The sequence below is a fragment of the Leptopilina heterotoma genome, unplaced genomic scaffold (assembly GCF_015476425.1).
Source record: "Leptopilina heterotoma isolate Lh14 unplaced genomic scaffold, ASM1547642v1 Lhet_76, whole genome shotgun sequence".
Lineage (NCBI taxonomy): Eukaryota > Metazoa > Arthropoda > Insecta > Hymenoptera > Figitidae > Leptopilina > Leptopilina heterotoma.
Genome location: NW_025111175.1, coordinates 1637375 through 1658943, shown reverse-complemented (window position 1 = coordinate 1658943; position 21569 = coordinate 1637375). Strand labels below are relative to the sequence as shown.

Below are 21569 nucleotides of genomic sequence, written 5' to 3'. Positions count from 1 at the left end.
TTTCCAAAAAATTTTATGAATATTGTGTTTTAAATAATAAAATTGCGGAGAAGAATTTTAATATTTAAAAAGCAATTCGATTCTTGGAACTAATTTTATTATTCAAAAAATTATTGGATTCAAAATTCAATTATTTCTAAAAATTCACGCCATATTGCTCTTAATATTCAATTATTATCTCAAATTTTAACTGAAATTCATTTTTAAATAAATTTTAATTTGAAAATTATACTAGAATAATTGAATTTTTGCGAAGAATTTTATTAAAATTTTCGAAAATAATTGAAATTTTGACAAGAGAGTTTTATTAAAATTCTTGAAAATAATTGAAATTCGGTGAAGAATTTTATTATTTATAAAAATAATTGAAATTTTGATTAGAATTTTAAAAAAAAAAATTTGAATATAATTGAATTTCTGCTAAAAATTTTATAAATTGATAAACTTTCTATATTGATAAAAATAAAAATTTAATGAATCGAATTTTTAATTGTTGTTTGGAAATGAAAGAAATTTGTATTAAATTATGAGAAGAATCTTCAAAACATTAAGTAGGTAAAAAATTATTCAGTGTAGATACAACATGCCAAGATATAAAAGAAACATTGCCAAAAGTATTAAATTTTGCAGTAAATAAAAATACAACAAAATAATAATTTTGTCAATTGCGGGCGTCACTATGTTGTTGCGGATTCCTTCCCTGTTTTAAAAAAATTTCGAAATTCAATTCTAAATAATTAATAATCAATCTTAATAATTAACAATCAATTATCAATTACATTTAATAAATTAAATAAAATAAAGTTTCAAAATTAATATAAAATATTAATATCCAAATTTCAGTTCACTTATTAAAAGGAAGAGCAAATATTTGCAAAATAACAAAGAAGCGATAAACAATTGATTTTCTATTTCAATTTACTCGAAATAATTTTAATTAAAGGAAATTAATTGAAAAAGTGCTTTAAACAGGGAAGGATGAATAAAAAAAATTGAATATGTAAAATGAGTCTTACTATCACAGTTTGTGATAGTCGACATTGTGAATCCCACGGTGGATGATGAGCCCACGTTGTGGCGATGGGATCCTACGTCATCACCCCTTCCGGACCACCCCCGAAGATCCCTGGCTCTTCATTGCACTTCTGCGTCAGGTCGGGGGCCACACGGAACCGTGAAATTAAAATTTAAAAAAATAAATAAAAAATAGACTAAATAAACTACAAAGAAAATAAAAAAAATCGGCAGTGTGCTGGGGCCACTTTTCTTCTCCACATCTTTCCCGGTCCTTTAGATCGTCGAATTGCAGAATGTCCAGCAATGATTATAAGAATAAAATTCCCTAACTTTGCTCTAACTTTGATTCTACTTTTTTGGAACAAAAATATGATTCTTGACGTATAAAATAAATAATTAATAATAAATTAATATCCAAAATCTCTACATAATTATATTATCTATTAATTATCAAAACAAGTGGTAATAAAAACAATTTAAGTTTTTTTAGATTGAAAAAGTTTTCAATTTTTGTATAATTTTAAAGTTTCCTAACATTTTCCTGACTAAACAAGTTCCCTAACTTTCCGTACTGCTGGACACTCTGAACTGCCGCAAACTGAAACAGAAAAAATAATGTTTTTAATAAAGTAAATTTTACGGAAAGGTAAAATTCTATTTGTCTTTTATTACTATTAAATATTAATATTCATGATTCGTGAGTAATTTATTTTCTGATAAAAATTTATTTATTTATGTTAAAATTCATTATTTATTATTTCATTTTTATAATTAAATTTTTTTTATAAAATTGTTATAGATTTTAGAAAAATTTTAAATTTTTGTAGAATGCTAAAAAAATCTGACATTTTATCAATAAAATTATTAATAAATTGTTGGGTTTCTAATTGTTTTAAATTTTATTCTCTTTTAACAGGCTTGGCAGCTTTCTTCTTGACTGCTTTGACGATTCTTTTCATTTCCATGATAGTGCGTTTAATTTCAAGCAGTTGATGCTCATAATCCGTTGGATCTAATTCACTCGCTATTCCCTTTCTCTTGCAAATTTGCAAATAAAGATTATAACAACTCGATCGGATTTGAGTTAATTCTGACTGTTTTACAGCAGCCGCCGCTTTTATAATTGCAACAATAGTTTCCCATCTAATTGCAAGTGCTTTTGCTCTATCATATCTTCCCTGAAGTTGTGCTAATTCATTACTCAGATCCATTAGCATATTAGTTTTCGTTTGTGTCATTTCATGCTATTTGAAATATTAAAAAAATTTTATTTATTTGTCTCGTTTGTCTTTTGCACCAAATTATACATCATTTTTGTTAAAAGCAACGAAATTTCTACTAACTTTTAATATGAAAAAAAAATTCTATCTGGAGTAAATATTTAAAATTAAAATATGCAATTTTCAATTTGCAATTTGCAATTTTAATTTTAATTTAAAATCTTTAATTTTTAATTTTCATTTCTTTGGTACTTTTAACATCACTTTTTCTAAGAATATCAAATTGAGACAAAAAACGTATCAAAACGTTGCTTCGCAACTATTTTGATACGTTTTTTGTCTCAATTAGATATTCTTAGAAAAAAAATGATTTTGTAAATATTTGGAAATATTTTGTTTCGCATGAAAAAGAAAATTAAAACTGACCATATTTTTGCTAGCTTCTTCTAAAATTGCGAGACTCTTGTCCTGTTTCTCAGCAAGTTGTTCTTTGGCCTCCATCAAAGTTTCATAACGATTAAAAATTGCTGGTACTGATTCAAATTCATCTGTCTCATTAACCACCCTTTCGAGATAATTCTGATACATTTTATATTCATTGACGTAATGTTTAATTTTGTCTCGAGCTTCTGAGAATTTTTCTATATTTTTCTTCAATTCGCTAATCTGCAAATTGATTATTTAAAAATCTTGCCTTCAAAATTTTTTTTAAAGAAGTAATAATAATTCTTTTAAGAAAGATTTTGATAAATAATTAATGATTAAGTATTTAATTCATTTTACAATTAAAATTAGTCTAATTTTTATTTCCCAAACTCTTTTTTAAGTTCTTTCGTTTAAAACTGATTCGAATGTAATTTAAACTAAAATTAAAATTTTAACCCCACCAGGATTCGAACGCCGAACTTGAAATACGAGGTTTTAAAGGCTTTAACGACTGCGGCCAACGGGGATTTCTAGATTTTTTTTTTTATAACTCAAAGATAATTTTCTTTATGATTCAAATAATTAAGTTGAAATAATTTTTTTTTAAATTTTTACCAATTTGTATTGTATAAAATAATAAAATTATGTATTAAAAAAAAAAATTTCATACTTCTTCTTCCCTCAATTTTTGAAGTTCTTTCTCCTCGCAAATTTTTTTCTCAGCTCGTTCTCTTTTCTCGCGATTCTCCTTCACAAGCTTATTATATTCTATAAATGATTCACGCAGTGACAACTCTTTATTTCTTAAATCGGTCCATTGTTGTTGCATTTCAATTTTTCTAATTTTCTGTTCTTCCCGTTTTTCTTTTAATTCATTTTCAGCTTTCAACAAATCTTGTCGTGCTCTCATCAACTGTCCTTCAGGATTTGCTCTAGCCATATTCATTTCTGGATATTTTCTACATATTATAAAGAATGTCAACTTTTTTCCTCACATTATTAATTGAAAAATTATTTTCTCCGTACTTTTAAAAAAATCATCAAAGAAAAAAAGATATATTTGACTAAGAATCTACTAAAGTTTTTATTTGTTAAAATAAAAATTTTTATTATTAATAATAATGAAAAATTGTATCAAATCTATTTAATTAATAATATTTATTAATATTATTAAAAAATAATAATTTAATAATTTAATTGAATTTTGATAATTTTTTAATAATCTTTTTATATATTTAATATATTTTTTAATATATATTACTTTATAATCGGAGTATCTTCCTTTGAAGTATGAAATATTTGTGTCAATGGATCATTTTGTTTTGAATGTTTTACAATTTTTGCTTTTTGTACATTTTTGCAAGTAGCCATTATTAAAATTCAATCTAATCACAATGCGAAATTTTCCTACAATATTTACTTTCTAAAAAAATTTCCGTTTCGATACCATGACGACGAATATTGATAAAACATTTTTCAAATAAATTTACAGAATTCGGAAAACAACCTAAAATATATTTTTCCAAACAAGCAATTTACTATTTATCAAATATTTTATTTATTAATTAGAATTATAAATAATATTAATTACAGTTAATATAATTAATATTAATTACAGTTAATATAATTAATATTAATTGCAGTTAATATAATTAATATTAATTACAGTTCAGGTAATTAAAATTAATTACAATTAATTTGTTATTTACAAATGTTAATTAGTTATAATTAATTATCATCAAATAATTCAAGCCTATTAATAAAAAAATTTCTAATCAACTTAAAATTTCCCGCTAAACTGACGTCATTCAGGTGAGGAAACTTCAACTGAAAAAATAACACCAAAATTCACTAAAATCTCCATCTAGAGAATTTAAGTTTTCCTTTGTCATTGATTGGCGACGCTAGAGTAGCAAAATGGCAACCTGGTTTCGCAGCAGAATTGTAATCAAAACCTCCGGTTCCAAATTACAGCTGTTTAACATTTGACATGTGAATAAATAAATAGTCGACAGTGATTTGTTGTTGTCAAAATAAAATTCTAATAGTGTCAAAATAGAAAATATCAATTAAATTACCAATGAAAATACGGTGATACGTTTTTGACAGCGTGTTTACAATGGCCGATGAACCTGTCTCAGCTCCAAAGAGGCGACAATTGGTAAACAAATGAGAAACATGTAACATGTGCTTTTTTTAAAAAAGAAATAAAATTTTCCTGACTGAAATTCTCATTTTTTCTCGATAAAATTTGATTATATTTTTTGTAGAGAGAAAGAACCAAGAAACTCTATACAGATGATTGGGCTATTGGTGATGAGGAAATTGAAGGCAGAAGGACATTTCAACTTGATGAAAAGATTGAATGTGAAAGGTATGACTTGAACAATTTTACGGGACTTTTCCGTATAATGACTGGACCAGAACTTAATGTTGCTTATCTGCAAAAACACGGTTTGGGAATACCACTTTTATTCAGAGATAAAGCCGGATTGGGACTTCGTGTACCGAGTGCCAATTTTTCAATTAACGATGTTCGAACTTGTGTTGGTATGTTTGTGTTTTTTATTTTAAATTTTAATTATCTAATTAAGAATTTTAATTTAAAGAAAACAAATTTTTATCAGGTTCAAAAAGGGTACTGGACGTGATGGACGTAAATACTCAAAAAAATGAGGACATGACAATGAAAGAATGGCAAAAATATTACGAGGATCCGAATAAAGGTCGCTTGCTAAATGTAATATCCCTCGAATTTAGTCACACAAAATTGGAAAATTATGTTCAGTCACCAACATTAGTGCGACAAGTCGATTGGGTCGATGTGATTTGGCCTCGTCACTTGAAAGAAGCTCAAGTCGAGGCTACAAATCTTCTCGAGGACATGATGTATCCAAAAGTGCAAAAATACTGTCTAATGTCAGTGAAGGGTTGCTACACTGATTTTCACGTGGATTTCGGTGGCACAAGCGTTTGGTATCACATTCTTCGTGGGGGGAAAATTTTCTGGCTCATCCCACCGACAGAGAAGAATCTCTCTCTTTATCAAGAATGGGTTCTCAGTGGTAAACAATCCGACGTCTTTTTTGGCGATATGGTCGAAAAATGCGGCCGAATCAATTTAAAAGCCGGAATGACTTTATTCATTCCAACTGGATGGATTCACGCAGTCTATACACCACAAGATTCACTTGTTTTTGGTGGTAATTTTCTTCACAGTTTTGGCATTGATAAACAATTGAAAGTTGCGCAAGTCGAGGAACACACGAAAGTACCGCAAAAGTTTCGTTATCCGTTCTTCACGGAAATGCTCTGGTATTTAAATTCTAATTTAAGAATTAAATTGTGATTGAATAATTTAAGAGTAGATTATTCCTGTGATTGGATTTTAATTTAGAAATAATATTTTAGGTACGTTTTGGAAAAGTACGTTCATGTTCTTTTGGGAAGAAGTCATTTGGATATTCCCGAATCACAGGTTCAACAATTAACTGCTTTAAATCATCCTCATGTTCATTTGACTCCGTACGAACTCCATGGGCTAAAGTCAATTGTAATGTACTTGCATTCTCTGCCTTCGACGAAGAAAAATGTACCGGATTTAATACGTGATCCTGTGGCCTTAATTCACGACGTTAGGTGCCTAGTTGAACAACATCGACATGACAATCCAGAAGCAGCTGTAACTGGCAATCCGGTTTTACCGCCTCCACCTCCTATGACAATAGCCGAACGAGTAAGTATCATCTCTTTAATTTTAATTTAAGTTCATTACCTACCTAATTGTAAATTTTTTCCAACAGGAACGTTTGAAAGCGACTAAGAAGACATTGACGAAAATTCAGCGCCAGCAAACGATTGAAAAACACGATTCAAAATCGGCCTGTGCCAGAAGACGACGAACACGTTGTAAAAAATGTGAGGCATGCACCAGGCAAGATTGTCAAGAGTGCGTCTATTGTCAAGATATGGTGAAGTTCGGTGGAACCGGAAGAGCAAAGCAAACATGTTTAATGAGACAATGTCTAAGGCCAATGCTCCCCGTTACAGCTGCTTGTAGTGTCTGTAATCTGGACGGATGGGGTCAAGAACCATCGCCTCTGATGGGTAAGCAATAGATTTATATTGATTCGATTCCAATTGACGAAAAAAAAATTCTTTAATTCATCAAATTGAATTCATTTGAATTTAGGCAAACCGATTCCAATGACACCGTCCGTTCTTCATGAGTGTCAACTCTGTTTCGATATTATTCATCCACGTTGCGTCGGAATTAATCCCTCAACAATACCGTTCAACGAGGATCTGCCAAACAGTTGGGAATGTTTCAATTGTCGCGTAAAGAAAGAGAAATTGGATGCCAAACGACGAAACACGGAAATTAAACAAGCGAAAGCTCGCGCAAGAAAACTTTCTGTCTCAAGTGCTGCATCCTCGGTGCCAACAACGGATTCCGAGAGAGCCACCACGCCGAGCAAAAGATCCAGACCAGATCCTACCGAGGTGAGTTAAACCGAACTGTTATCTGATCAGGATTGCCAGAAAAATTTCATTTTCTTTTTCCCTGATTTCCAAACTTCTTTCTGACTGATTTTGATTTTTTTTCCTGACCCTAAAGAATATTCTGATTTGTAGACCTGGGCAGATCGAGAACCGGCCGAAGGTGAGCAGAGAACAGCCCTAAGGACCCAATTAGCCTCACAATTGACCGGATCGAGCAGTAAATCATTAAAGAAACCGAGTGTCGTTGTGCGACCAATGCCACTGCCCCCGGTTCACAGGTCAGGTCAGGACGTTAACGGTCAATTCTACGTATTCAACAAAGTCGCCATCATCTCAGTCTTCAGGTACCTGCCGATCAAGGATCTAGTGAATTGTGCCCTAGTCTGTCGCGCCTGGTCCCGATACACGATAGATCCGACTCTTTGGCGCCGTCTCGATTTATCCCACGTTCAATTGACACCCGCTCACTTAACCGGAATAACACGTCGTCAACCCGTGAGACTCACGTTAAATTGGACGAACGTCACGAAACGACAACTCGCCTGGCTTCTCAGTCGACTGCCCCAATTACGCAGTCTCTCTCTCCAAGGTTGCACCTGGTCCGGTGTTTGTGCACTCCGCACATGTGCCTGTCCACCGCTAACATCTCTCGATCTCAGTCACGTCTCAAATTTAAATGACTCAAGTCTAAGGGAAGTTCTCAGTCCACCCACCGACTCTCGTCCCGGTTTAATTGACAAAACATCGCGCCTAAAGTATCTAAGAAATCTATCCCTAGCTGGCTGTGACATAACTGACGTTGCTTTGCGTTACGTCTCTCAACATTTACCTCATTTGGAAAATCTCGATCTCTCATCATGCGGTAGAGTCACTGACGCTGGAGTCGCACAATTAGCCGCACCACCCGCACAGACAATGAATCATCTCGTCTCCTTAAATCTCTCAAATTGCAAACTACTCACTGAAACCACACTCGATCATCTTCTACGTTGTAATGCTTTGAAACGACTCGATCTACGACACACAACGCAAGTATCAACACAATCGGTTATTAAATTTGCGGCAAAAAGTATTCACAATTTACATGTGACTGATGTTAAATTAGTCGAGGAGAAGAAGAAGATTAAAATTGAAACTAGAGGTACGTGAGACGAAATCGAGGAAGAAGGTGAAACGAAAGAGTAGAAAAAAATCAACCCGGATCTCAAAAATTGATTTTTCCAAAAGGAAGAAAATTCGTTGTATTAATTATTATAGCCGTTTGTTTAATTTTAACGCACAATAATTTTTACACCTCATATTTATATACTTATCGAACAAAGGCCTCGGATCGACACAAAAAAAGTTGCTTTAGTCGATAAAAAATAGAAAAAAGTCCTTTATTTAATTCAGTGTTGTCACAAAAAATTTTATTTTCTATTTCACTGATTTCTAAATTCAATTAATCAAAACTTGAGTAATTTCATGCTTAATAAATATTTCTTTTTTCACGAGAAATAAAATTTTTAAATAAAAGTCGCATTATTCGAAAAAAGTTCTAAAAAGTCGAAAAAGTCATAATATCCGAGACCTGTGAACATGACAATTTTTGTCACTTCTTTTCATATGTGGTGTAATTTACAGAAAATTAAAGTGTTTTAAGATTTTCTAGGCGCAGTATTCTTGTGGTTATTATAAACTTATAACAAAAGTGATAAACGCGCTAGTAACATTTTCTTTGTTATTAAAAGCAAAAAAATGTACTAATCGCCGTCTATATTAAATAATTAACGATAATTAAAAATTACTAAAGTAATTACTGTTGTGAAAATTATTACATTAGATAATAATTTTATAAATTCAAAAAAAAAATCATGCTTTATCAAAAATTGTAAATAGTTTCTAATTCTCAATTATTTTCTTTTTAAGAAATGTACTCAATTCCTTTACATTCGAAAATTATTTTTGGATATATGTATTCATTCTCGTTTTTTTTAAAAACTATTGTCGTGATATTAATGGATTTTTAAGTTTTATGATGAGCATAATAATTATATTTTTTTCGTTTCGATTCATGTATATTTAAACAATTATCACATAAATTTACTACGTTAGGCAATAAATTTATCGTCCAGAGTATATTATTAAATAAAAAAAATATATATAGATAAGTAATAAATTAATGCAATAAAAATATAGTGACGCTAGTATTCTTTATAGACAACGATTTCCGAATTCAGTTATACTAATTTCTAATGTATTCTTCCGCTGGGAAGAAATCTAATATTATTATTACACAGAAAGTTCAAAAATATGTTTTTCACACTTAAAATTCGTCTCAAGGGAAATAAAATCAAATTAACTTGTTTTTAATAATTATAAAAATTTCATAACAAGAAAAAAGAATCGAAATTCGTTTATGTAAAAGAAACATTATTAGAAATAATCAAGAACTGTTAATGACACGTTTGATAAATTTTTGGTATATTTTCTGATTGTCTCGACATTTTGTAAAAGAATTTTTTATGAACAAAGAAACATTTCTTATTTCTAGTTAACTTAACTAGTATGCAAATAATTATGCAAATATAATTTCTTAGGTTGATACACCAAATGTATTTCTGAAATATGTTCTCGTAATAATAGAAATATAATTTAAAAAAACAAAAGCTTAAAGTGTGTTAAAATTTCCTTTCCACTAAATTATGTATATTTTATCATTAAATTTTTTTTCACGAAGAATTAAAAAAAAATTCGTGCACACAGGCCTCGTATCGACTTTAAGGCGCAAAAAAATCGCTGTTGTCGAATCAAAATACAAAAGTAGTCAAAAAAAAGTCGTTTACTTAATTCAGTGTTGTCACAAAAATTTTATTCTGTATCTCTCTGACTTAAAAAAATAATTTAATTGAAAAATTTGTCTAATTATTTTTCACACTATAAAAATGAAAATAATTTGTATTTTATATTGAAAATTTAGTATTTTGTTGCATTATTTTGAATAAATGTCGGAAAAGTCGCATTTTTTGAAAATAATCGGAAAAAGTAATGTCTGAGCGAGGCCTGTGCACAAGCAAAACAAAAACAATTAAAATTAATTTTAAATAAAAATATAAAACGAGGTTTTATTAAATCGACTGGTTTGTGATAAAATATAGTTTTATATTATAGAAAAATGCTTATTTACAGAATATTAAAATTACAAAGTAAAATTAAATTTCTAGTCTTATTTTTTTTATTTTCCGTTTTCAAATGTTTTCGTCCCAACATTAACTGCACTTGCAAGATCTTCCTGACCCATTTTTAATCTATCCCTAATTAATTCAGCTATTGCTTTTTGTGTGCGCCTTTCTAATTTTTCTAATTTCTTGTCAACGTCTCTTTTTAAATCCCAATCCGGCTTCCTCGGAGCTAAATTATGAATGTCCTGTAAATAAAAATTAATTGCAAATAAACGAAAATTTCCAGGAAAAGAAAATTAAAATCAGAAAAAAAATGTATAAAATAAGGAATAAATAAGACTCACAAGCTCCTCGATGACAGCCTTCGTAGTAGCTGCTTTCAGCTGTTCAGCAACTTCTGATTCTACATCACCAGGTTTCGCGTCTTCCAATACTTTTTCTTTTAAACTCTCGTCCTGTGGTCTATAACTTCGAAATTTTGGTCTAAAACAAATGAGAAATAATTCAATGCGACAAGAATTAAACCGATCGAAGGTAAACAAAATTTATAGGTTAGTTTTGGAGTTCAAGATTAAAGTGGCTAGGAATATTTATTTCTGACTGTAAGTACTTACGTTGGAAGTTTTTTCGAGGGTTCAATTTTATCACTTGGTGCATCATTTTTTCTTTTTAAAAGTGCGAGACGCTCTTTTCTTTTTAAGGCCTCGTCGGTGAGAGTGCCAATTTTATCATCGTCTGTCATTTTTTGCTTTTTCACAGTTTCACTTTTTGTGATGCATGAAAACAACACGAATACAATCACACATACACTCACAAAACCAAGGTTTAAGGCGCTCGCACAGCTCTACTGCCTGCCTGCCTGCCTGCAGGTCGTCATGGTAACACATAAGAGTAAGAGAGTCAGAAAATTCAAATTAAATGTTTTTTCTCCCTTACTCTCATTGCGCCTGCCTGTGCAGGCAGGCAGGCAGTAGAGGTGAGAGAGCGCCTTTATAGAAAAACGATTGAGTCACTTCGCTGCTTACTTTTTACAGCAAATGCGCCGGAGGCAAAATACAAATATTTTTATTGGAAAAATATTTTTTTATTTAAAAAAAACATGATGTTGAATAAAAAAAATAAATATGTCATTCAATAATTTTTCTACTGAATAATAATAACCAAACATAATGAGACAATATATTTATTATTACTAATAAATTAATAAGACTTATTAATTTCTTTATTAATTATTAAGAAATATTAAATTTTGCCAACGAGTGTCACCACATTTTTAAAGTCCTTTGTTCTAAGTACTTAATTTGTATCATTACTCTGTACAAAGAATATATAATCTTTTGCTTGTGATTCTTGTGATAATTGTTTAAATAATTATATTTATGATAAAAGACGTACTCACCGGTCGCTGATTAACAAAAAGGATCAGTAGCAACAGCTACTTCTGATATACAGGAACCTCCGCATCAGTATCCTGATATCTCAAGACTTTCAGAATATGTAGTAAAAGAATAAAATACACAATGTTGAAAACCACGTGCTGCGGCTATTGTCCAAACATGGCATGTACAATGTTCTCTTCTTTTCTTGACAAAATTTATGTTCTCCAACGTGTATTTAACATTAATGAATAGAATATCATTGTTGAAAACACTTTGTTAACAATAAAACATTTCGATGTTAATAATTTAACGGCTTTTAACGGCTTTTTCGAAATGAACATGACTTGCCGCTGCCTATAAATGAGAAGGTAGACTCGCAATGCAAAGACGCCATCTTAGTTCAAGTTTTGTCCGCTAGGCGTCGCGCTACTCGAATTCTTCATATTAACAATTTTATTTGAATTTTGTTTACTTAAATAGAATACAAAATTATATAAAACAATATAAAATTAAAATTTTGACAAGATTTATTTTTTTATCAATAAAAAGAGAAATTCCACTTGCAATTAATAAAAAAAATATTGAAGTCCAAAAATTAAAAATTTGTTATCATTCGCGCGGTAAACTGTGTGACAGTGTTACCAAATTCATGAAAAAAATACAAGTTTTTTCTATCATTTTCTGTCAAAATGTTTTTATTTTATAATTTAAATAACGTATAATAATTAGATAGAATTTTGAAAATTGATACAGGAATATATTAAGAGTGAGTAATCAATTTTATCAACAATTGTATTCAATAATAATTAAGTACTTCTCACATTAAACAATTATTTTATTCAACAAAAACACAAAAATTAATTTTTAGGTTATGTTTTTGTTACCTTTTTTTCCTCTATTAAAGGATGAAAAATGCATTTAATTTATAAAAAATGTTTATTCTTAATGTTTATATCGTTTATATTTACTTTATATAGTTTGTTTTAACAATATTCATTATTCTGAACAATAGTAGACAATTTACAACAATTTATTTAAATGCATTAAACGTCATATTTTTTTTATTTGTTTATTTCTAAGACAATTTATGAGGATTGAATCGAACCGAAAGTTATAAAAATTATTGTTTATGTAATTAATTATTAATTTATTCATTTAAGACAAAAAGAACATTAAATACAAATACACTTTTAAAAAGAATAGTAAAAAACTATTATTTCTTATGCATTAATATAACTAATTTTTGATTTCAGATTTGAGAAAACTGGTATTTTGAAATAAGATTTAATAATGAATTACTCATCGGATAAATCGTTTGACACAAGAGCTGTGAGGGTACGTATTGTAACTATATAAATCAATTTCTTGATAATAAATCGATATGTAAATATTATTTTAGAAAAGCACTAGAGGCGTAAAGCAAAAAGGTGTCGACAGTGTTACTAAAAAATTTCTTCGCAATTTCGATCCTGAGACGAGTGAAAGAGAGAAACGTAAATTAAATCGTCGTCTCTCTCAGCCACAAAAGAAGAACGTTTTGTACGATGAAAAGGGAATTTTAAATGCAACTGGCGATAATCTCTGTGATTGTTTAAATAAAAATTGTCCCGGTTGTCATTTTCAATGTCCAAAATGTGGTTCTACGAAATGCGGCCACGAGTGCAGGTATCATTTTAATTCTGTATTTAGAATTATTAAATTTCTATATTTATATTTATTTTTGTATTTATTTATTTCGGTATTTAGAATTAATTTATCTCATTATTAAAAATTATTAAATTAAAATATTAAAATGTAAATATAACGATCACTCCGAGTCAGGGTAAATTTATGAAAGTATTTCTTAGATTAAAATTTTGTTTGCATTTTCTTTTTTACAGAAATAATAGAAAATGGACCTACGATGCGATTGAAAATGAAGGCAGCGATAACCTCATAAAAAATCCTGTCGTGAAAGAATCCTAGCTTTGAAATTCAGTCGAGAACTAAAGACTTACTTAAATAAAGTTCAAGAACAGTAAAGCCAATGGTAAATCCGTGGTTTTTGTGAAGTGAATTTATGAGACTGCTCTCAGTGCTTTTGTTCTAAAGAATTTACGAAAATGGACTCAATAACCGATTTTTCACGGTATTTATTTATATTAAGTTTCTTCTTACTACTTTTACAATAATCGAATTATTTCAAGGATGTTTACGATAGAGAAAGAATTTTCGAAAATTGAATTTATGAAATAAATTTTTTACTTGTGAATTTTTTTATTATTATAATCACAAAATTTAGATATTAATGTGCTTTCATTAAATTTCGAATTCATGATTAATTTTATTTCCACTGTCGTAAATTTTATTTTTTTAATATAACATATAACCAGTAATTTTAAATGGATTCAATTTTATCTGATAATAATATCAAATGATTCGAAATGGATTCTGTCTTCACTGTTAATGGCTTTTGATTGATGAATGTTATGAGAACATGGGGAGAAAAAAAATATTACTCTCGAGAGTTTATTTTTTGTAATTAAAATTCAATCTCAATAACTTGAACTTGCCTACTCATTGAAGTAAAAAATAAAAGTAATTAAGAACTGATAAAGGGAGAATAATTTGTTTCTTAATTTTCGAAGTATAGAATTTAAAATACATGAGAATATATTTAACACCGAATTTTTCTAGTGTATAGATAATTAATATTTGAAGCAGGAGAACTGATAATATAGAAGAAGGAAAGTTTATTTTCAAATTAACACCCTAAGTAAATGGAAATGATTCAACGATGATGATGATGACGACGACGACGACGACGATGCGTGGGATTTATTGTGGACTCTTTTTCTTGGGGGGAAAAAACGTGTGTTTGATATCATACGAGAAATGCGTCGACGGCGGAGGCGTGCATGTGCCAGCCACCCTTTTCTATTGATTTTTCGCCATGGAAAGTACTTTTGGTTTAGTGCGCACCTACCCACTCATACAGTGAAATGATCTCGTCCGGTGCAGTGGGTGTGCGCGCCTCGTTTTCACCCGAATTAATCAAAGTTCACGCCGCAAAAGTTGCAGCTACCCCGTGAGAGAGTGTTTCAACTATGTAACATTCGCGACGTGAAGTGAGAGATATCTCTAGCGTGGAAACAAAACTTTTCGGGAACATTTTCAAATATTAAAACAAAATAAAAGAGAGAAAAATAAGAAATTGAAGCCAAAGAAACAAAAATAGTCTTCCTGGAAAAAGGGAAAAGTATATACATAAAAAAATTTAAAAACTGTGAGAAAAAGAGTCTGAGTCCTTGTTTTTTCATACCTTCTGGATTCATCTTGATGATAAATCAACGGATGTCCTAAGGTCGTATAGATGGATCGCGCCCACTGTTTTTGGATCATATCACTCGTTGATCGAGCAGACGTCAGTTCATGAAGGTGGTTTTATTTTTACTCTCGAAATTAGCAAAGTTTTCTCCATTATTTATCGCAAGGACTAATGATTATCTAAAATTGAAAATATTTTGAAGAAAAAGCTTTTTAATTTTTGAAAAAATATTTTTAAAAACGTTTTTAAAAAAATGTTTTTGAAAAAAAAAATTTGAATATTAAATAATAATAAAGAATATTAAATAATTCTAGGAAGGACTGAGAGTTTGGAGAGGAGGTTATTGTTGAGAATTCGTGTTTTAAAAGGAAAATCAAGTGCCCGTTTTTTAACGGGCCAGCTATTACAATTGCGGCAGCAGATGTCAGGATGCCGGAACAGAGTAACGACTACCGGGTCGTTGTCTTTGGTGCTGGAGGTGTTGGGAAGAGTTCCTTGGTTTTACGCTTCGTGAAAGGCACTTTTCGGGAATCCTATATACCAACAATTGAGGACACTTATAGACAAGTATGTAGAATAAATATTTAACGACTAAATTCCTCAATATACAGTGTTTTCAATTTAGACGTTCTAGTTAAACTACTTTGTTATGCATTTTCTTTTCACACAGCCTCATTATACTAAGGCTTTTTACCTCGCCTTGATAAATTATTTTTCATTTTCATTCGAAACTTTGAAAATAGGATATTAATTTATTAACAAACGTTTCTTTCAATGTTTAAAGAAAGCAAGAGAAATTAATTTTCCCTCAATATTCAAAGTCGTTGGTTAATCATTTATTTTTTCAACCTTTTGTAACTAATAATAATTCTTAATCTTCTTTATTTTTTTAATGAAACTATTTCATAAAAAATGTTGATGAAACTAATTAAATTATTGTCCAAGATTCTATCATAGAAATAGGATATAAATTTATTGTATTCAATAAATTAATAATTTTATTCAATAATATATTTAGAATTTTATATTCTACATAAAATGCTAATATAGAAAAATTGAAAATAGAAAACTATTATTCAGAAGTTTATTTATAATTCGCAAAAAGTAATTTATTTAGAATTAGTTTCAAAATTATAATTACTATTAATTTCAACAAGTTAAATTTTATTATTAGTTTCAGTTTTATTATTAATTTCAACTTTATTATTAGTTGTAAATTTAGTGAAAAAATGATTGAAATGAACGATTATTAGTTATAAATTCTTGAAATGACTATTAATTATAAAATTCAGTTGAAAGTAGATAATAAAAAAAATTGAAATTAACAATTCTTGAAATTATTATTAGTTATAAAATTCAGTTGATATAAAAAAATTTAAATTAAAATTAAAAATTATTTCTACTTTCAATTAAATTTGAATCTTAGTGTTTATAGTGACGAAATTGCAAATTTAGACTAATTAATTTCCAACTAAATTAGTCGAAATTAATTTGAAACTTATTTATCTTTGACAAATTTGCTTTAAGTAATTTTAGTTAGTTTTGCGGGTTCAATTTTGTGATCTTCTAACAGCTTTGACATTTCCAAACTTGAAACAACGGGAGAGAGTCATAAACGAAGATTTAATCGTTGATCTGGTTCATTGTGTCACATATCTGTCTCGTGTTTGCATATTATATTCTCGGGTATAAAGCATTTGTCAACACTAAAATTGCTATTGTTTCGTCACTATAATAACTGGGGAAAATAATTTTAAATGAAAATTCTCTTTTTTTCGCAAATTCTTTCTTTCAAACCCCTTTTTTTGTGTCAATTTTTTGTCAAATTTGTTAATTTTCCTTTTGATAATTTAATCATTAACGGGAATTTTTATCTTTTCTTTTCTTCTTTTTATTATTTAAAGAAAATCAAAGAGAAAAGAAAATCGAATCTATATTAATTCAAGTTTCATCTGAAATTTATTTGAAACTTGGATGTTAAAAAGTTTCCTTTTAATTTATTTTTATGTCACTGAGAGAAACTTCAATTTCGCTTTAATAATTAAATTTCGCTTTCAGTTGGAGAAATATTTTTTCAAGTTCTCTTAAAATATTTAATTTCGTAATGTCCTTTTTTGTTTAATTTGTTTAATACTTTGGTAAATTTTGTTGTAACGGTGAAATTAATGTTTTTAATTAAGATTAAGGAACAGAAATTTTTTTACGCTCCTCAATATTAAAGAACATTTTTGCTTCGAATTTTACAAAAAAAATAATAAGAAATGAATAACATAATAAAAAAATAAGAAATAAATAACAAGTAAAGAAACAATAATTTTGCATTAAATGTTGCTATTAATTTTATGTCGACAATAAGCTCTTTTCACTCATCCATAAAATTATCTTTCTGGCTCATTGACACATTTTACACTTGCTTCTTTAAGTTAATTATTAATGTTGCAAAGGTTGTAATATTAAGTTTGTCGTCAAAAGCAGAATTATGTATGGATATAGGAAGATCATATTCGAGTTTCCATGGAAAATACTGTGAGTGAACTTGGCGTGTTAATTTCATAACTCACACTGAAATGCAATTTTGTCATCGTCATAAATTAGTTGACTTTAACGAAATTATAAAGCAATTTGTAAAAAAAAAATTTTCCACGACAATTATTTCTTATTTCAATTTGTTTACATGATCCAGCATAATTATAATTTCCTTAATTGCTAATAATTTCTGGATAACAGAATAAAATAATAATAATAAGAATAAAAATAAGAATAGTAAAAGATAATGATAATAATAATAATAGTAGTAGTAATTTTTATTCCTATTATTATTATTTCTCTATGAATTTAAAAAAACAATGCAGCGAAATATATTTTTTTGATTTCCTTCGTTTTTCATCTTACTTTTCTTTGTTCGCTCACATCAGGAAACATGCAAACAAGTCGGAGAACACTCTCTTGGTTTCCTTTATTCATTAGTGTAATTGTGGAATGAAGTTCAAGAGTTAGTCTGCAATCCCCTTCCGTAATTTCAATTTTCACGAAAGATTTCTCTTTTCCTTAGAAGAGAGAAAATTTTCAATGAAATAGTTTTTAATTTAATTAAATTTTCAAACAATTTCTTCTCTTTTTTCAAACTTCTAGGGGGAGGGAAAGAGAAAAAAATCTCTAAATAAATAAATTTTCCTTCATTTTTCTTTCTTTTATTGAATCGAAAATTTTTTATCACCCAAAAAAAAGATGTTTTTTACTCTCCGAAAAGAAGATGTTTATTTTCCCACAAAAAATAGATTTCTTTCTCACACAAACACTCAAAAAAGACATTAGTTTTACATAAAGATTAAATAGAAAGTAGAAAAACATTTTCATCTGTAATTTTGGTAAAATAGATATTCACCCTGTTTATACTTAAAAGATTCTTGCGGTGGTTTAGGATTCAGGAAGTGAGATTGCCGAGGGATTGATCGCCAGAGAGCTTCTAATAAAGATGGATATCGTTAAAATCCAGTCTTCCACTTTTATCCTCAGTGAAGTGCTTTATTGTCGACAGAATATCTGATTTTTATTCGATAAAAAAGAATTTTTTTTCTTCATTCTTTTTTTTTTAATAAGAATGAAGGAGCATTAATTTTTTTTTAAAAGTAGAGTAAACTCTACTAATGCTTTAATTATAATTATGGAGTGAAAAATTAAATTTAATTAAACGAAAATTAAATTCAATTGTACGAAAATTAAATTAAATTAAACGAAAACTAAATTAAATTAAACGAAAATTAAATTAAATCAAATTAAAACAAATTAAATCAAATGAAAATGAAATTAAAATTAAATAAATAAATAATAATAATAAATTAAAATTAATTTCTTCTGATTGTCATTAAATTATAATATAATTTTTAGAGGGGGTAATTATTTTTTTATGTATATTCACTGGGAAAATATTTATCATTAATTGAAGTGAATTTAAATTAAAAAATTCTATTTAAAGATAGAAGAAAGTTCACCTTGCAGATTAGCTAAATTAGGAAAACTTGAACTTCTAAAAGAAGCTGAATATTTTTTATTAAAAGCTAGTAATATAAACTTGGAATAATCAATCAGTTGAAATTATTTATAGACCGTGAGAATCCTTTCGAGTTGTAATTAAAAATAAATATTGTCTGATTTTTACTGTTTTTTTCCCTCTCCGATAATATTGTTCTTAATCTCAATTTCTAAATATTGTGTTAATTAATTTTACTTTTTCCCATCAAATTAATTTTTTCCCGAAGCAAATTTCACTTCTAATGTTAATTAACGCAATAGAAATTTTTATTCTATTTAATTCACGATTTCGATTCTGTTTTTTCATCTCTTTTTCTTCTATTGTCTATTTTGTTTATTTATTTATTTATTTATTTATAGAAATAGAATAGAATTTCTATTAAAATTGTCTAAAATTTTATTGCGATTGATGAGAAATTTTCAGAGAGAAGAAAAGATTTTCTCCATGATTATGCAATCAGAGTTTATTTATATTCAGAAGACGGTATAAAATATAGTTGACCCAAGTAAATCTTTCTCTAAGTGCAATATGAGGTTTTTCGTCTTGAATAATTCATTGGACGATAAACCTCCTTAGAGTTAAAGAGAGCTAAAGTGGCAGAATGTCACATGTCTAGCATCTATTGCAGAGAAAAAGGGGGTTGAGAGAAAAAAGAGTGAGAGAGATGGAAAAAAAGAGAGAGAAAAATAATAAGGGAACTTGTGGGATCCTCTGCTGTGTTCGTGATGCGAAGTGTGCCATTTAAAAAAAGATTTTCAGAAGCAAAAAAAAAAAAATTGAAAATGCGGCATGATTTCTAGGTGATTAGCTGCAACAAAAATATTTGCACGCTTCAAATTACGGACACAACGGGGTCTCATCAGTTTCCTGCAATGCAGAGACTTTCCATAAGCAAAGGACATGCCTTCATCCTGGTCTATTCCGTTTGCTCCCGGCAAAGCCTCGAGGAACTACGACCAATTTGGGCCGTTATTCGTGAGCTCAAAGGACAAGATATTTCACAAATTCCGATAATGTTGGTAAGAACTGAAAAGAAAATAGAAAGAATTTAATTTTTTTTAGGAAAGAGTTAGAAAATTAAAATTAAAGAAAATAATATTAAAAAAAATAATTGAATGTTAAATATATAATTTTAAAAATGCAATTAAAAAATATAGATTCAAAATTGTCATGTAATTAATTTTTTTTTTTTTGCCTTTTAATCCAGGTGGGAAACAAGTGTGATGAGAGTCCTTCCGTGAGAGAGGTTTCGTTGAGCGAAGGAGCAGCGGAGGCAGCAAATTGGGGTTGTGGTTTTCTGGAGACATCTGCGAAAACGAATCATAACGTAAATACACTTTTCCGAGATTTATTGACACTTGAAAAGAATCGATCAGTTTCGTTGCAACCGGTACAAAGCAGTAATGCAATCAGCTTTAAAGAAAAGTGTGTCGTCATGTAATTTTTATTTTACAAAACACAAATTTTATCCAAAAAAAAAGGAAATTTTCCATTTCTATCAAAATTTATTCAACAAAACGAAAAAATTTCTAAAAAAAAAGGAAAAAGATTTAATTGGGAAATTTAGATCTAAATTCGAAAAATACAGGAAAAAATAATTAAGAAACGAAGTTATTTCATTTTCTAATTTTTTATTCATAAGTAGTGAAATTTTCTAGTATCCGATTAAAATGAAATTCGTCGATCGGTTTGACGACGACAAATTATAAAATAAACAGGGGGTCGTTTTTTGTAAATTATAAATTTATCATGTACAATGTTTTAATTGTGAGGAAAGAGAAAGAATTATTTAAAAACTGACGACCTAAATTTCCAATGAAAAAGAAGAGAATTAAGAAGACTCTTTCCTATTCGTAAAATCTTAAATAGACCAGAAAAATTTTCCCAATTTAGAATTATAAGAAAATAGTTGACACGAAAGAGATAGTTGTTCGATTACAAAAAAGTTAAAAAAAAAGAAAAGAGAAGTAAAGAAAAAATGTTATTTGTAATTGGCCAATAATCTTGTTCTTGTTATTAATTATCGCTTTATTATAATATTCAAATACGTCGTAATTTTTACTCCTATAGGTGTTTAAAAGAAGTTCAGTTAAAACCTAAAGGAGTATCGACGTGATCAGGCAATCTCCCTATAAAAATGCACAGAATGGCTACAAATTTCGTCGTTCGCTCACTTAATAAAAAAAAACAATATTTTAATAACGAAAATAGAAAAAAAATCTTAAATTTCGCTTTTCGCAAATTTTTCGACAGGAGTTTTTTGTAATTTCCATTTTAATCACTTTTGTACTATTAATAATTTTAAAAAATGCTTATAATTTTAATAATAACAAAATAATAACGATAATAATAATAATAATAATAATAATAATAATAATAATAATAATAATAATAATAAAATTAGTAAAATTACGAATTTATCACTCAGAGTGATCGATATTATTATTATTAATTATTAATAATAAAAATAATTATAATAATAAACTAATTTATTATTTTATTCAAATTATTATTAAAATTATT

The 21569-nt window shown here is 28.5% G+C and overlaps 5 protein-coding genes across 5 annotated transcripts; 3 read left to right on the top strand and 2 right to left on the bottom strand.

The window, feature by feature from the left end:
* Positions 1–1916: 1916 nt before the first annotated feature.
* LOC122510869 (coiled-coil domain-containing protein 42 homolog) lies at positions 1917–4034 on the bottom strand. Its single transcript, XM_043625809.1, has 4 exons — positions 3925–4034; positions 3334–3622; positions 2664–2903; positions 1917–2261 (listed from the first exon to the last, which is right to left on the bottom strand). The coding sequence occupies exons 1-4, from the start codon at positions 4032–4034 to the stop codon at positions 1917–1919; spliced, it is 984 nt and encodes a 327-aa protein (XP_043481744.1).
* A 534-nt stretch (positions 4035–4568) lies between these two features.
* Positions 4569–9013, top strand: LOC122510826 (jmjC domain-containing histone demethylation protein 1). The gene is made up of 7 exons (XM_043625744.1): positions 4569–4824; positions 4934–5213; positions 5291–5978; positions 6075–6399; positions 6467–6770; positions 6856–7166; positions 7299–9013. Exons 1-7 carry the CDS (start codon positions 4783–4785, stop codon positions 8313–8315), a joined length of 2967 nt encoding a protein of 988 aa, XP_043481679.1. The 5' UTR covers positions 4569–4782; the 3' UTR covers positions 8316–9013.
* Positions 9014–10286: 1273 nt separating this feature from the next.
* On the bottom strand, positions 10287–11150 carry LOC122510827 (coiled-coil domain-containing protein 12). The gene is made up of 3 exons (XM_043625745.1): positions 10942–11150; positions 10672–10810; positions 10287–10572 (listed from the first exon to the last, which is right to left on the bottom strand). Exons 1-3 carry the CDS (start codon positions 11067–11069, stop codon positions 10381–10383), a joined length of 459 nt encoding a protein of 152 aa, XP_043481680.1. The 5' UTR covers positions 11070–11150; the 3' UTR covers positions 10287–10380.
* A 1258-nt stretch (positions 11151–12408) lies between these two features.
* On the top strand, positions 12409–13957 carry LOC122510861 (ARL14 effector protein). The gene is made up of 4 exons (XM_043625801.1): positions 12409–12472; positions 12960–13041; positions 13106–13371; positions 13587–13957. The coding sequence occupies exons 2-4, from the start codon at positions 12997–12999 to the stop codon at positions 13669–13671; spliced, it is 396 nt and encodes a 131-aa protein (XP_043481736.1). The 5' UTR covers positions 12409–12472; positions 12960–12996; the 3' UTR covers positions 13672–13957.
* A 143-nt stretch (positions 13958–14100) lies between these two features.
* On the top strand, positions 14101–21427 carry LOC122510860 (GTP-binding protein Di-Ras2). The gene is made up of 4 exons (XM_043625799.1): positions 14101–15123; positions 15328–15580; positions 19847–20065; positions 20254–21427. The coding sequence occupies exons 2-4, from the start codon at positions 15443–15445 to the stop codon at positions 20485–20487; spliced, it is 591 nt and encodes a 196-aa protein (XP_043481734.1). The 5' UTR covers positions 14101–15123; positions 15328–15442; the 3' UTR covers positions 20488–21427.
* The last annotated feature ends 142 nt before the right edge of the window (positions 21428–21569 follow it).

Coding starts and splice junctions, on each gene's coding strand:
- LOC122510869 (XM_043625809.1), bottom strand. CDS start 4,034: ATGGCTACTTGCAAAAATGTACAAAAAGCAAAAATTGTAAAACATTCA. Junction 2,904..3,333: donor AAAAATTGAGGGAAGAAGAA/GTATGAAATTTT, acceptor ATCAATTTGCAG/ATTAGCGAATTGAAGAAAAA. Junction 2,262..2,663: donor AAGAAGCTAGCAAAAATATG/GTCAGTTTTAAT, acceptor TATTTCAAATAG/CATGAAATGACACAAACGAA.
- LOC122510860 (XM_043625799.1), top strand. CDS start 15,443: ATGCCGGAACAGAGTAACGACTACCGGGTCGTTGTCTTTGGTGCTGGA. Junction 15,581..19,846: donor TTGAGGACACTTATAGACAA/GTATGTAGAATA, acceptor CATGATTTCTAG/GTGATTAGCTGCAACAAAAA. Junction 20,066..20,253: donor CACAAATTCCGATAATGTTG/GTAAGAACTGAA, acceptor CTTTTAATCCAG/GTGGGAAACAAGTGTGATGA.
- LOC122510861 (XM_043625801.1), top strand. CDS start 12,997: ATGAATTACTCATCGGATAAATCGTTTGACACAAGAGCTGTGAGG. Junction 13,042..13,105: donor TTGACACAAGAGCTGTGAGG/GTACGTATTGTA, acceptor ATATTATTTTAG/AAAAGCACTAGAGGCGTAAA. Junction 13,372..13,586: donor AAATGCGGCCACGAGTGCAG/GTATCATTTTAA, acceptor TCTTTTTTACAG/AAATAATAGAAAATGGACCT.
- LOC122510826 (XM_043625744.1), top strand. CDS start 4,783: ATGGCCGATGAACCTGTCTCAGCTCCAAAGAGGCGACAATTG. Junction 5,979..6,074: donor TTCTTCACGGAAATGCTCTG/GTATTTAAATTC, acceptor ATAATATTTTAG/GTACGTTTTGGAAAAGTACG. Junction 6,400..6,466: donor CTATGACAATAGCCGAACGA/GTAAGTATCATC, acceptor TTTTTCCAACAG/GAACGTTTGAAAGCGACTAA.
- LOC122510827 (XM_043625745.1), bottom strand. CDS start 11,069: ATGACAGACGATGATAAAATTGGCACTCTCACCGACGAGGCCTTAAAA. Junction 10,811..10,941: donor CCCTCGAAAAAACTTCCAAC/GTAAGTACTTAC, acceptor CATTTGTTTTAG/ACCAAAATTTCGAAGTTATA. Junction 10,573..10,671: donor AGGCTGTCATCGAGGAGCTT/GTGAGTCTTATT, acceptor TTTTATTTACAG/GACATTCATAATTTAGCTCC.